We start from the raw sequence: 12019 nt of genomic DNA, 5'->3' as shown, positions 1-12019 counted from the left end.
ACTTTAGCCTTTGAGTGTAAGGACTACAGTGCTCTGTCCACACCCGCTTAGACTTAACTTTATCTGTGTGATTTTCTTCTGTTCATGAGAACATTGAGCTTAACTCTCTTATCTCTGAGGTTAAATGCAAGTGTCTATTTTGAAATTTCGACCATTAAAACTCTTTCTAGAATGATGTAAAGACTTGGTTTTAACCAAGAAGACATGACTCCCATTGTCTATGTTCTTCTTGCTAAGCATTTGCTATTTCTGTTGCTCTTAACTTTTCAACCCTAACTTTTGTCTTAGTAGTTTTCCTCCCACCAATATCTTCAATCACATGTCCTATCTTTCAAAGCTCTGCACTCCTCCTCATAAGACAGAGAACTCCCATCCTCTTAATGACTGTATGTGTATGAATTATTACTTCAGTTTCATGACACTCACTCCAAAGCAGCTCAAAGGAATGTGTTACAAAACCCCTAAGGAGTAAAACATTAAATGTTAGAACTGTTATAACAATATACACTACATGGATAAAGTTAGTATTGCTAAAGGAACAAGGGGCTAGTCCTAGTAACATAGTGAGTTTGAAAACTGAAGGAAAATATGAATCAAAGCTCCAAGTGAGAGATGGGACTTGGAAGGGCAGTCTTTATGGCGTGTGTCAATCACTAGGGAATGTGTACAGGACTAAATGGAAAATAAGACAGGATATAATTGCATATTTTCTTCTTTTTTGTTAGCAGATGAGGCAGACATTAATTAGATCACAGTTTGCTTGTACTTATAAAGATGACTGCATAATGAGCAAGAGTAAATGGAATGTTAATTCCTCATCAAAGCCGCTGTCTGCTCTTCGCTTGGAGAACGATGTCTCTGGTAATTGACCTTGTTTGAACAATTAGTCAACCGAATGGCTTTACCTTAGCAAAAACTAGATTATTTCTGCAGCATATTAAGAAATATAAAGACTTTTTCTTAGGCCTGGATTGTTTAAGAAAAATCTAAGTATGGACTTAAGAAAAGGAACATGATGTAATTTACTCTAAGCAGATTTAGGAAATACTTGATAGTTTTGTCTGTTGTGTTTCCACGTAGATATTTATTGCTCAGGGGGAGGGTGGCATAGTGCAATGAAATAGCAATAGGTAACAGCTACCTCCTGGCATTTAATTGGTACGATTGTTATATTATAAATAATGTTTTTAGATAGTCTGGCCATTTTTAAGTTTTTCATATGTCTCAGGATTTATAAATGTCATTGTTTCTTCCCCCTTGTCCTCCTTCATGACAGAGGGAGCACAGCCATCTGTTGGGAAAGCCGGACTTGAAACGAGTTCTGAAAATGTGCATGTGGACAGAAGTAAGGATGACAAAGGACCGAGGAAGTCTACTAAACGGAAGCTATCGAAGAGCAAGCAGCTGGGTGTTGACAGGGAGGATATTCACTGCGATCAGGGAGATGAGCTGTACCAACCCAAGAATGTTAAGATCCTTAAAGCACCCAGTGACTCTCACAGGAAAGCTGGTGGCAAACTAGCCCCAGGAGCAAGGGGCAACAGGTGCACTGCCAAGGACAAGCTGATCCCTGGCCAGACCAAACTGACACGGTTTTTTATGCTATAATTTTTCCTCTCCGTGCTTTAGATTTAGGTATACAAGACCATTCTCCAAAGCCGTGAGCTAATGTTTGAAATCTGAAGACGTAGTTTTTTGTTTCTTATGAATGCTTTCACCTTTGTTTCTCAATATATCTGTGGTGCGCACAGTTCACAGGTAACATTGTTTAGTGACTTAGGTGGGTTTTACACATAGACCTGGGTGGAATGAAGGATCTTTATTTAGCTCAGCTTCCAACAAACCAGAGAAGGTGCCCAGAGGGTGCTCACCCACACTTTCAATGCCCTCTATTCCTCTGGGAGGGCAATGACTCCTTAAAATGTAAGGAGAGAGAATCTCTTTTTGAGATCCAGTTGGTTATTTATCATGGTCAATTGTAGATGGCTCTCCCTCCTTTCTTGAATCAGCTTCTGGATACTGGGATTAACTCCCATACGATAACTTCAACCTGAGTGTTTGAAGGAGGCAAATTTCAAGTTTCAAGGCTCCATAGAACATCTTAATTACATTTCCCAAGATGTTCTATTGCGATGCTTTATTATTTTGATACATGTATGTGAGGCTCACATATTAACCACTGTCAAAAAATACCAGTAAGTCAGAATTATGCAGAATTTTTGTGAAGTTTAATGCACAAGTCAAAGCATATCATTTACATAGCATTTACATATCGTAACCAGTTTCTTTTAAAACAGACATTTAGGATGATACACAAGTTACATCAACATTAAGGGCTTTTCTCTCCACTTGCAATGAATCGTTTTCTTCTGAAAGGATGTTGTGGACCAGCAGGTATCAGACTTGCCAACAGGGTCGGTAGACTCGTCCCAGCATACACCTGAGCACTGAAAGGGAACAAACAATGACTATAATTACCACACAGAATTAAGAGAATCTGTGGACTTATAATGAATCCAGAATAAAACAAACCACTATTACTGATTTTGAAAAATTCCCCATTTTGACATGGGCTGCCTACTATTTGATAGAACTGAACTATGGTCTTGATTTTGTTATGGTCAGATCCAACTCAGTGAAGCTCAGAGCTCTTTTATAAAATTAATATGTAGGAATTGCATGTTTAGAAGGCTACTCACTGTCAAAATCTCTCCTTCCTATGGGAAATTTAGCTGAGTTTTCTTCATCCCCAATTTCTCTCTTTTCCTGTGTGGACTCAGTATTCTGAACTCCATTCTCAGCTGGGAAGACTGCTGGTCCTTTCAGAGCGAGGTAAGGTTTTACAGCCAGACTGAGGGGCAGACCGTGAGTTATGAGATTCTGTTTGGAGCCTGTGTTCTGTGAAGAGAAGATTGGTTGTATCCCAGCTGTCTTCTTCAGAGTAGAGCTAGAATACAGTTGTACGACATTCTTGCTGATCAATTCTAAGATGCTGTATACTGTCTTTACCTCCATGTGTGAGACAAGATACAAGATTCTCGATAGAATGGGGAAATGCCTGGTTTGTATGAAGTTTTCCTAGTTATCTTAATACACACAGTGACTGTATGTATGCCTATTTATAAAATTAAAATACAAAATTTACTTCTGGGTGGCTTATAATTGTAAACGTCGTTTTCATCTCTAGTGCAATAAAAGGCAGACTGCATACACGTACCTTTGTGGTCTTGTCGTCGTCATCCTTCAGGAAGCCGCTCTCATCGTTTTTGTATCCTTCCAGAGAAGGAGCAACAACCGATCTTTCTGCAGTATCTTCCTTCTGAAAGGCTTTCCCCATCCTGAATGTATTAAATACTATGTCGTCTTCTACGTTCCTGATGGACTTAGAGGCCGAAAGTAAAACACCGTGAGAAAACAAAGAAAAGGCCAGCATTAACATGTAGGAAGAGAGGCTCATCTTCGCCATCCTGTTTGCTGCTCCGTAAAGCCGAAGCAGAATGTGGGGAGAATGCCACACTCTGCTGGCAACTGAATGATTCCTACCTTTATATACTTTGTGCCTGAATAGAAAACACTTGAAGGCCTTATCTTTTCTTTTTAGAAATGAATCACCCGTAGAGCCTCGCCTTTGTAAAGCTGCTAATGCTTGCATTGTTTTGGATTTAGTGGCCTGTTGTTTATTTCGTGTGTGAATTTTCCCAGAATCTGATTAAGGTCTTTGAGAGAAGGCTTTCTGTGAGTAGATTATAGCCTCTTGAAAGTGGGATGTTATTAAGGAAGACCACAGGACACCAGGCTCTCCCAATATTACAGTTACCTTCTATGTACTTTTCGATTAAGATATTAAGACGTGTTATTTAATTCATGGATAATAAGGATAAAAGTTTTATGCCCCTTTAATCCTTATTAAATAGAAGTTATCTCTAGAAAAGAGTTTCCTTTATAAATACTTGAGAATGGTCTTTTGTGATTAAAGTGCATGTGCTTGTCTGTATAAACAATAAAAAACCATTCATACTTCATCTAAAACTTATCTGTCTGGTGTTTTTCATCTGAGTTGTTCCCATTGAATTTAGTAAGTAATTGATAAGAAGTCTGAAAAGAATATTCATGGTCTCCATAGGGATTAATTTTAGAAGTTTTAGGTTTTTGCTTGCCCTGGCTGGCCTTAAGTTTATGGCAGTCCTCCTACCTCACCCTACCAGCTGCTAGGATCACAAGTCTGTGCTGTGCCACCAAAGCCAGCTTAGAAACTGTGTTTTAAAAATCATATTTCAAGATTAATTTATAAGATTCTAATGGTTAATACATTTTCATACAAATATTCTTGTGTGTGTATGTATGTATGTGTGTGTGTGTTTATAAAGCTGGGTTTCTAGGTGTGGAATTTCTGGGGCATAGACTGCATATATATTTGGCTTTAGAAATGCCAAATGTTTCTCAAAATAGTTGTAACCAGTTTATGCTTTCATTTAACAGGGTTCAGGAATCCCTGTCGCCATGTCTGACCGTGAGAGTGCTAAAAGGTTGGGTTTCTAGTTGTTGCTTTTATCTGCTCTCCCCTTGTTCTGAGATCTGAACCTAGAGTTTGCACATGCTAGCCAGATGCTCTACGCCTGCTCTACTGGGTCTCTAGCTCTTTTTTTTTTCTTTTGGTTTTATTTTTTAGATGGTGTGATACTGTTTTCCAACGTGGCCTTGAACTGACCCTGTAACCCACGTAGGGCTTACATTTTTAATCCTCAACATTTAGAACAGCAAGAAGACCCGGCCTGGTTTAGATTGTCTTTTGACAACTGATTACGCACGCTCTGTATGCACCATTCTGGACACTGGATATACATCTTGGAAATGTTTCTCTTGGTTTGAAGTTTGTTATTTTAATTTGTGGTGTGTTTTGATGACCCAGTCTGATTAATATTAATATATGAATTTTTCTTCACATTTGATTATTTCTAATATGTTGTCTTTAAAAGAGATCTTTCTTATCTCTGCAATTATCAGTATTTCCATTTTTTCTTTTTAAAACAAATATTTTATTTTCCCATTTATTATCTATTAATTAATTAAATCTAAATGATTTAGGATGTTGCAAACAGTGGTATATTTGAGCTTTTATGTTTCTGGCATCTACATACCTCCTGGACCATTCTTTTGTCTGATCTGCTGTACTGTCTGCAGGACGCTGGGCTTCTTTGAATGTGTGGGTCCCTTTCAGAATTCTTCACCCTGCTGTCAGATCAACCGCCTCATCCATTTATATTTTAATGTCTAGTGGATGAAGCCTACCAGCCATCTCATTGGCTATCCATTTTTCTTAAGCAGTTCCTTGACAATTCTTGGACAGTTCTTAGTTCAAAAGCATAGGACTCCCATAGAACTTTCTCTGAAGACACACTAGCTCACACTCTCAGCAAGTGTTGATATGGAGTGAGCAGACATCTTTGCAGTAGTAGTGATTTTATAGAGAATAGTAGCACTTTATCCCGGAGAGCAACTTTAGATCTGTCTATTGTCTAAATGGCAGGAGATGCCTATTTCTGCCTTACTGACAGTTTTACCACACATTGTTGGATTTTATTGAATACTTAATATGTGTTTTAGAAATGATCATACAATTTTTTTAGTCTTTAGTAAGCTAATGGATTTTTTCTAGTATTAAAGTTTTCATGTGCTTGTAAAACAAATATTTATATTCAACGTGGAAATATTTCATTCAGTAATATTAAATTATTATCATGAATGTGATCTCTAAGTTCTCTTTTTAATATTGGATTTATCTGAGTTTGATGTTAGATTATAATAATTTTATGATATAATGAGGGAGAGCCTTTACTGTTGAACTATATGGGTATGGGATTCTTTTGATAGGATTTAATTTTTTTTTGTTTGTTTCATCTATAGATAGGTATTTAATTTTTCCCTTTTTTGTTTAAAGAATTTACATTCTATGACATATGCAATGTAAATTTTATCAGATAGACATAGTTCAAGTCAGATCACTTGGGGCTACTGGTCATAATAGGCGAGTGTTTTCTATGTCTTTGTTCTTCACAGATGCTTATCTGGGTTTTGTCCTTGTTTATTTGTTTGCTCTTAATCTTCTTAATGCCATGACTCGAGGCCTGGTTTGTTTTCTAGCATTTAAAACCTGCTCTGGGGGTGTGTGCAATCTATTGAGGTGCTGTTAATACCAATCCTTTTCTTAGTTGCAGTCTTGGAGTATAATAAATATTAATAATTATGTATTTTGTTTTAAGTTTCCACTGGGTGAATTATTTTGGCTGGGCTTCCTCTAAGATTGGGGCCAAATCCAAACCATTCTGATGGTTTAAAAAATTAGTTAGTGCTTTCTTTTATTTTGTTTAAACTGTTCTAGCTTCTGAACACTATGAAGTTTCCCATAAGCATTTAATTATGGAGATAGTTTCCAATTTTTAATGATAACTTCTTTTACATGGGTTACTGTGATGTGCAGTAGAGCATGGCAGATTTCTTTTTCACTGATGCTGAAGTGAAAGTTCCCCAAGTGCTGGAAAGCAACTGTGAAGGAGGAAAACCATTGCCAGATGGAACTGCACGGTTCAGGAACCTGGGTCAGCACCAGGTTTCACTGGAATGAGGCTTCAGTCTCTGAGGAGCTACTTCATACGGCATCTTTGTAAGTTTTATCATCGGACTTCACTTCCAATTAGCCTACCTTTTCAGACAGAAAATATGAAGGTCTATTACCAAGTATCTCTCCTTTAGCCATTCTTATCCATCACTAATGATGCTTCATTGTGGTTTGAGTTCTTTTTCCCAGAGAACTCATGCTGAGAAGATTTTTATCTATTAATGTATCTTCTATGTTTAGACTTTTTTCCCTGACCATAGAAGGGATGTTTGTTTCCTTTTGTTAATTAAGTTGTAAGAATTATTACTTGTTTATTTTCTCCCCCCTCTCTTTCTCTCTTTCCCTTTTTGTCTCTTAATCTCTCCCTCCCCCTTTCTTTCTTGCACACTCTCTCTCTCCCTCCCCCCTCTCTCCCTCCCTCTCTCTCTCTCTCTCTCTCTCCCTCTCCCTCTCTCTTTCTCTCTGTGAGATTATTATCTCTCTCAAATGAATTTTGATAAGCATAATAAAATTTTCCTTTTGATTAAACAAGTTTTGAAATTAGGAATTGTTATTGCTTTCATTTTCTAAGAAATATTTACTTATTTCTAACATATGAAAAGGTATTCTTTTACTTCTATAGCTTTTAAAAACTCTTAAATTTAAATCTATCATATTTTCTTGCATTTTAAAAGTGGTAGGTCAGATAATTCCTGTCCTTTTTCTTTCCACATGGAGATCCAGCCATGTTATATTAGCTGAAACGTTTTTTCCCTCAGATTGCTTTGCTTTGATGTCTATGTGAAGAGTTAAATCCCTAACAGTAAAGAGTTATTCGGGACTTATTAACTCATTTGTTTATTGGTTGGTGTGTTTATTTAAATTTTATTGCTGTCTTATCTTGATGCCTAATACATATATATGTTCTAAGGGAGCAGATTTTAAGGGTTCTGGAATAGCTTTGCCATATATCAGTTTGTGTGGAGGAAGTTTTATCCAGCGACATAGCTAGCGGCTTTGGCAAGGGATCACATCTAAAGACCTTCTAGGTCTGTGATCTGGCTGGAATGACACACCTTTAATCCCTTTGACTGGAATACAGACACACTCTTAGTATATACCTTTAAATGAAGGCAAAGTCAGTTTGTAGAAGGAAGCAGCCATGCTTGAAAGTTACATCTAATTAAGGGGCAGACAACGTGATGAATCAGAGAAAGACTTGGGAGAATGAGTCATAGGTAGGATATGCCCAACTCTGACAAGAACAGGAATTGGAAGTCAGTTGGAGTTGAGTTGGTGACAGTTCAGTTGGTGAAGTCCAAAGGGAGTTTTACCAGGACAGTTTTATAGACAGGTTGCAGAGATGACAAGGTAGACACAGGTGAGGACTGAATGAGCCAGAGAATGAAGAGTAGAACAGATTGGTAGAGTTAGTTTGAGGCCAAGCAGAGCAATTCAGTCAGAAGCTAGGAGAAGCCAGTTTGAATCAGTCAGCTGGGAGAGGAGTTTGATCCAGAACAACTGAGTTGAACCGACCAGCCAGAATTCAGAGCTAGGAAGGGCGAGCTTTCTCAGTAGTAAGCCTCTGACAAGCTTGTCATTATAATAATATTGAAGTTGACTAGACAATTTGTTTCTTTGTCATGATTGCTATGTATGCTAAACTTTGTTTTTTTAAAATCATAGATTATACTTTGGATTTACTCTGGAATTAAGTTAGAAATCAACAGCAGAAAATAACAAGTAATATGCAAATGTTTATAAATTGAATACCACATTTTAAAAAAATCATGTAATTTTGGAAAGAAACCGAAATAAAAATTAAATCATAGTTTGGATTAAAGGTAAATATGACATAATGTGGAACCAGCTAATGTGCTTAAAAGGAAACATGCTTGTAAAATTAAAAAATTAAAAACATGAAATCTTAAGCTTTCATGTTAAGGAATTAAAAAATAAATTCAGAGAATGGAAAAAACTGCTAAGCATAAGAATAAGAATTAAAACAATGTGAATTAATCATACACTAGAAATTGTATGAGCAAAGATTAATGCCTTTAGTGAGACTGCTCAAGAAGGGAAACGTAAGTTACATCAGGAATGAAAACGAAGACATTACTACAATTCTTAAAAGTAATGAAAGACAAAGATTGAAAGATTGAAAGACAAAGATTGTGAAGTGCTTGCTGCACAAATATGAGGGCTGGAGTTGAAGCTTCAGCACCCCTCTAAATGTTAGGTATGATGACACACCTTGGTAATTCCCATTCCGGGGAAGCTGAGACAGGAGGGCTTGTTGTAGGGCTTGTTGTAGGTCTTGTTGCCAGCCGCTGTAGCCATATCATTGAGTTCCAGGTCCACTGAGAGATTGCATCTCAAAACATAATCAAAACAATATAGTTATTGAAAAAGATTCTCAGCATAGATCTCAGGCCTTCAAAGACATGAATATGCAATATGTATATATGTTCATACACGTGTATGTATATACTCAAACATTTGCACACAGATACATAGAAGCCCACATGTAAACCTACAAACGCACACACATGTACATGGATACACACAAAAGCATGTACTGTGAGACAAAGATGGGAACCCTATACCTTGCAAGTTAATGGGATACCAAGTCAGAAACGATATACCTTTCAGAGTAAGAATTCGGTCTGCAGTTAAGACAGATAAGAATAAGTTCCTAGTGGTCCTGTGCAGGTTAAGATCTCAGTTTGTAGTTAAAGAATAAGGTCCTGTTTGTTTTGAGCTGAATTCTTGCAAGGTAAGGTTTCTATTTACAATTACACTAAACTTGCGACCCCATATATCCTTACTCGTGTTCCTTCCCTTTCATTGTGGTCAACTAACAATGTACAACAGCCAGCTCTCTCACTCCTGTGGACACCTTATCACTGACATAAAAGGGACTTCAAGAGGTTGACAGGAACTGCTCTCTCAAATCCACACTTAGCACCCTAAGGTAGCCAGTTGACCAGTCCTGGGTGCACCCCAAAATATAGCTTATTTTAACTGGACAATCTTGGATTTGGTCATATGAATCTCAGATTCAACAGCTCGCGCGTGCGTGCACACACACACACACACACACACACACACACACACACAAAAACACCACATAAACTAAGCACATACCAAGACATGATAATAAAAATGTTTTATAGATGAACAATAAATTGGCAAACAGTCTTTCGCATAGCACTAGACAGTACCTACACTGGGGTCAGAGAACACACACTTTGGGCCTTCTGGGCCACACGGCCATGCCTGCTTAGCTGTCCGACAATAATACAGAAGCATCCATGGCGTGCACTATGTACTTTGTAAGGGGTTTGACTATCACAATAAGTCTTTACCTGTAAATATGAGCAACTTTAAGGGTATAGTTTTCTGTTTATCTCTTGTAAACAAATATTCACGGAATAAGATTGGCACAAGAAAAATTAAAAATTAAATATTTCCATATCCATTAAAACAATTGAATGCCTGAATTAAAAATTATTGTCACAAGGAAAAGGCCAGGGAAGATGGCTTCACTGATAAATTCTTTTCCACAAGAATACCAATCTGACCTGGGAAGAGGTAGTTCCATGGTTAAAGTCCTCACTGTGCAAGCATGAAGACCTAATCTTGGACCCCCGGGACCCAGATTTTTTCATTTGTTTTAATGTATGACAACACACACATCTCACCGGGAAAGAGGAGAGAGGTGGGTCCCTAGGGCTCACAGGCCAGCCAGCCTAGCTTACTCAGCGAGCTTTGGTTCAGCCAGAGCCCTTGTCTTGGACTGTAGATATGGCTCAGTGGTTAAGGGCACTTGCCACTCTTACAGAGAACCCAGATAGGTCTGCAACAGGTCCTCTGCATTAGCTATTACCATTTCTATAGGAGTCTTGACTTAGAGTCCAAGTGAGTTTCTGACTCCTATGCCTGCTCTTGGGGTTCTCTTCTGTTGGATTGTTGTCTAACTGATATGATAGTTTTCGCTGCATTCCATTATTGTATGTTATATGATTGTATGTTTTCATGGCATGGCTTGGAAGCTGGTTCTTTTCTTACCTGAGCAGAAGGGGAGTGGATCTGGAGGGGGCGGGAGTTGGGGAGAAACTGTGAGTTGTGGAGGGACAGAAAACTAATATCAGGATATAGACTATGACATAAGAATCTACTTTCAATAAAAGGAAAAGATAAAAGAGGAAGTATTTCTTTGTGGGAGGAGGATTGGGAAAATACTGATTAAAGAAGACAAAAGTTTTCATTGGAGCCGCAGCCTCCTTGAGCCAGGTCCCACGGTCGCAGCTTGTGCCGCCGAGGCCTTGTCCTCACCTCAGCATCTTGCTTTGTGGGTTGGTCCCTCTGACACAGGAGCTCCAAGCTGCTCTTCTTTTTTCCTAAAGCCCTTCAAGGCGGTCTTCGGTTTCCTTCTTTCCAGCCGACCCTCTCCAGCCCCCTGAAGATGGTGGACCGTGAGCAACTGGTGCAGAGAACCGGGCTGGCCAAGCAGACAGAGCGCTACGATAATATGGCTGCGACCAAGAAGAATGTGACAACTGAATGAACTACTGTCCAATGAGGAACAGAACCTCCTGTCAGTGGCCTACTATAAGGTGGTTGGGGCTTGCCCCTCCTCCTGAAGGTTCAGCAGCAGCATTGAGCAGAAGACATCTGCAGATGGCAAGGAGAAGAAGATGAGATGGTCCGAGCCTACCAGGGGATGATCGAGAAGGAGTTGGAGGCTGTGAGCCAGGACGTGCTGAGCCTGCTGGACAACTGATCAACTGCAGCGAGACCCAGCACCAGAGCAAGGTGTTCTTCCTGAAGATGAAAGGGGCCTATTACCATTACCTGGACGAAGTGGCCGCCAGGGAGGAAAGGGCGTCCGAGGTGGAGTCGTCCGAGAAGGCTTACAGCAAAGCCCATGATCAGCAAGGAGCCCATGCAGCCCACCCACCCGATCCGGCTGCGCCTGGTGCTTAACTACTCTGTTTTCTACTACGAGATCCAGAGCACCCCGGAGCGTGCCGCCTGGCCAAGACCGCCGTCTATGATGCCATCGCGCATCTCCTAACGCTGGGGATCAGTGGCTGCAAAAGCAACAACTAAGGCCCCAGGTGGACTGGCAGCGCACGCTGATGCTACTACTGCAGTCTTTATTTTTTTCCCCATGAGCTGGGGGTGGGGTGGAGGAGGAAAAGGGAGGACTGACCTTCCTAGGGATAAACCCATGACAGTCCTGTCTTTGATTGCCTCTTTGACATCTTTTGCCAAAATCCCACTAGTGGAAAGCCAGGCTAGCTATTGGTATTGGAGTAGCAGCCTCACATAGGCACCCGGACGGTTGTGCAGGCTCGTGTAAGCGGAGCCATTTGCCTTTAGTTTAACTTATGCTAGACGGTAGGGTTTTAAGAGGAA

The 12019-nt window shown here is 39.5% G+C and overlaps 2 protein-coding genes and 1 pseudogene across 2 annotated transcripts in view; 2 read left to right on the top strand and 1 right to left on the bottom strand.

The window, feature by feature from the left end:
- The window catches only part of Parpbp (PARP1 binding protein), a 51049-nt gene extending 49020 nt beyond the window's left edge, over nucleotides 1-2029 (top strand). Inside the window, exons 10-11 of the mRNA XM_032910858.1 lie at nucleotides 729-861; nucleotides 1277-2029. Of these exons, the coding sequence (XP_032766749.1) occupies nucleotides 729-861; nucleotides 1277-1608 (465 nt within the window). The 3' untranslated portion in view covers nucleotides 1609-2029. The remainder of the gene's footprint in view (nucleotides 1-728; nucleotides 862-1276) is intronic.
- A 177-nt stretch (nucleotides 2030-2206) lies between these two features.
- On the bottom strand, nucleotides 2207-3517 carry Pmch (pro-melanin concentrating hormone). Its single transcript, XM_032910848.1, has 3 exons — nucleotides 3218-3517; nucleotides 2700-2898; nucleotides 2207-2447 (listed from the first exon to the last, which is right to left on the bottom strand). Exons 1-3 carry the CDS (start codon nucleotides 3464-3466, stop codon nucleotides 2398-2400), a joined length of 498 nt encoding a protein of 165 aa, XP_032766739.1. The 5' UTR covers nucleotides 3467-3517; the 3' UTR covers nucleotides 2207-2397.
- A 7546-nt stretch (nucleotides 3518-11063) lies between these two features.
- On the top strand, nucleotides 11064-11710 carry LOC116911897 (annotated as a pseudogene).
- The last annotated feature ends 309 nt before the right edge of the window (nucleotides 11711-12019 follow it).

The sequence above is a fragment of the Rattus rattus genome, chromosome 1 (genome assembly GCF_011064425.1).
Source record: "Rattus rattus isolate New Zealand chromosome 1, Rrattus_CSIRO_v1, whole genome shotgun sequence".
NCBI lineage: Eukaryota > Metazoa > Chordata > Mammalia > Rodentia > Muridae > Rattus > Rattus rattus.
The sequence above is the reverse complement of the archived record's forward strand: the minus strand, read 5'-3'. Positions and strand labels throughout refer to the sequence as shown.

Bases quoted from the DNA above. Each gene is read 5' to 3' on its own strand.
- Pmch (XM_032910848.1), bottom strand. From the start codon at position 3,466: ATGGCGAAGATGAGCCTCTCTTCCTACATGTTAATGCTGGCCTTTTCT. The intron at 2,899-3,217 runs GTACGTGTATGC...TTCTCTTCACAG, and splicing joins ACGACGACAAGACCACAAAG to AACACAGGCTCCAAACAGAA. The intron at 2,448-2,699 runs GTGAGTAGCCTT...GTTCCCTTTCAG, and splicing joins AGGAAGGAGAGATTTTGACA to TGCTCAGGTGTATGCTGGGA.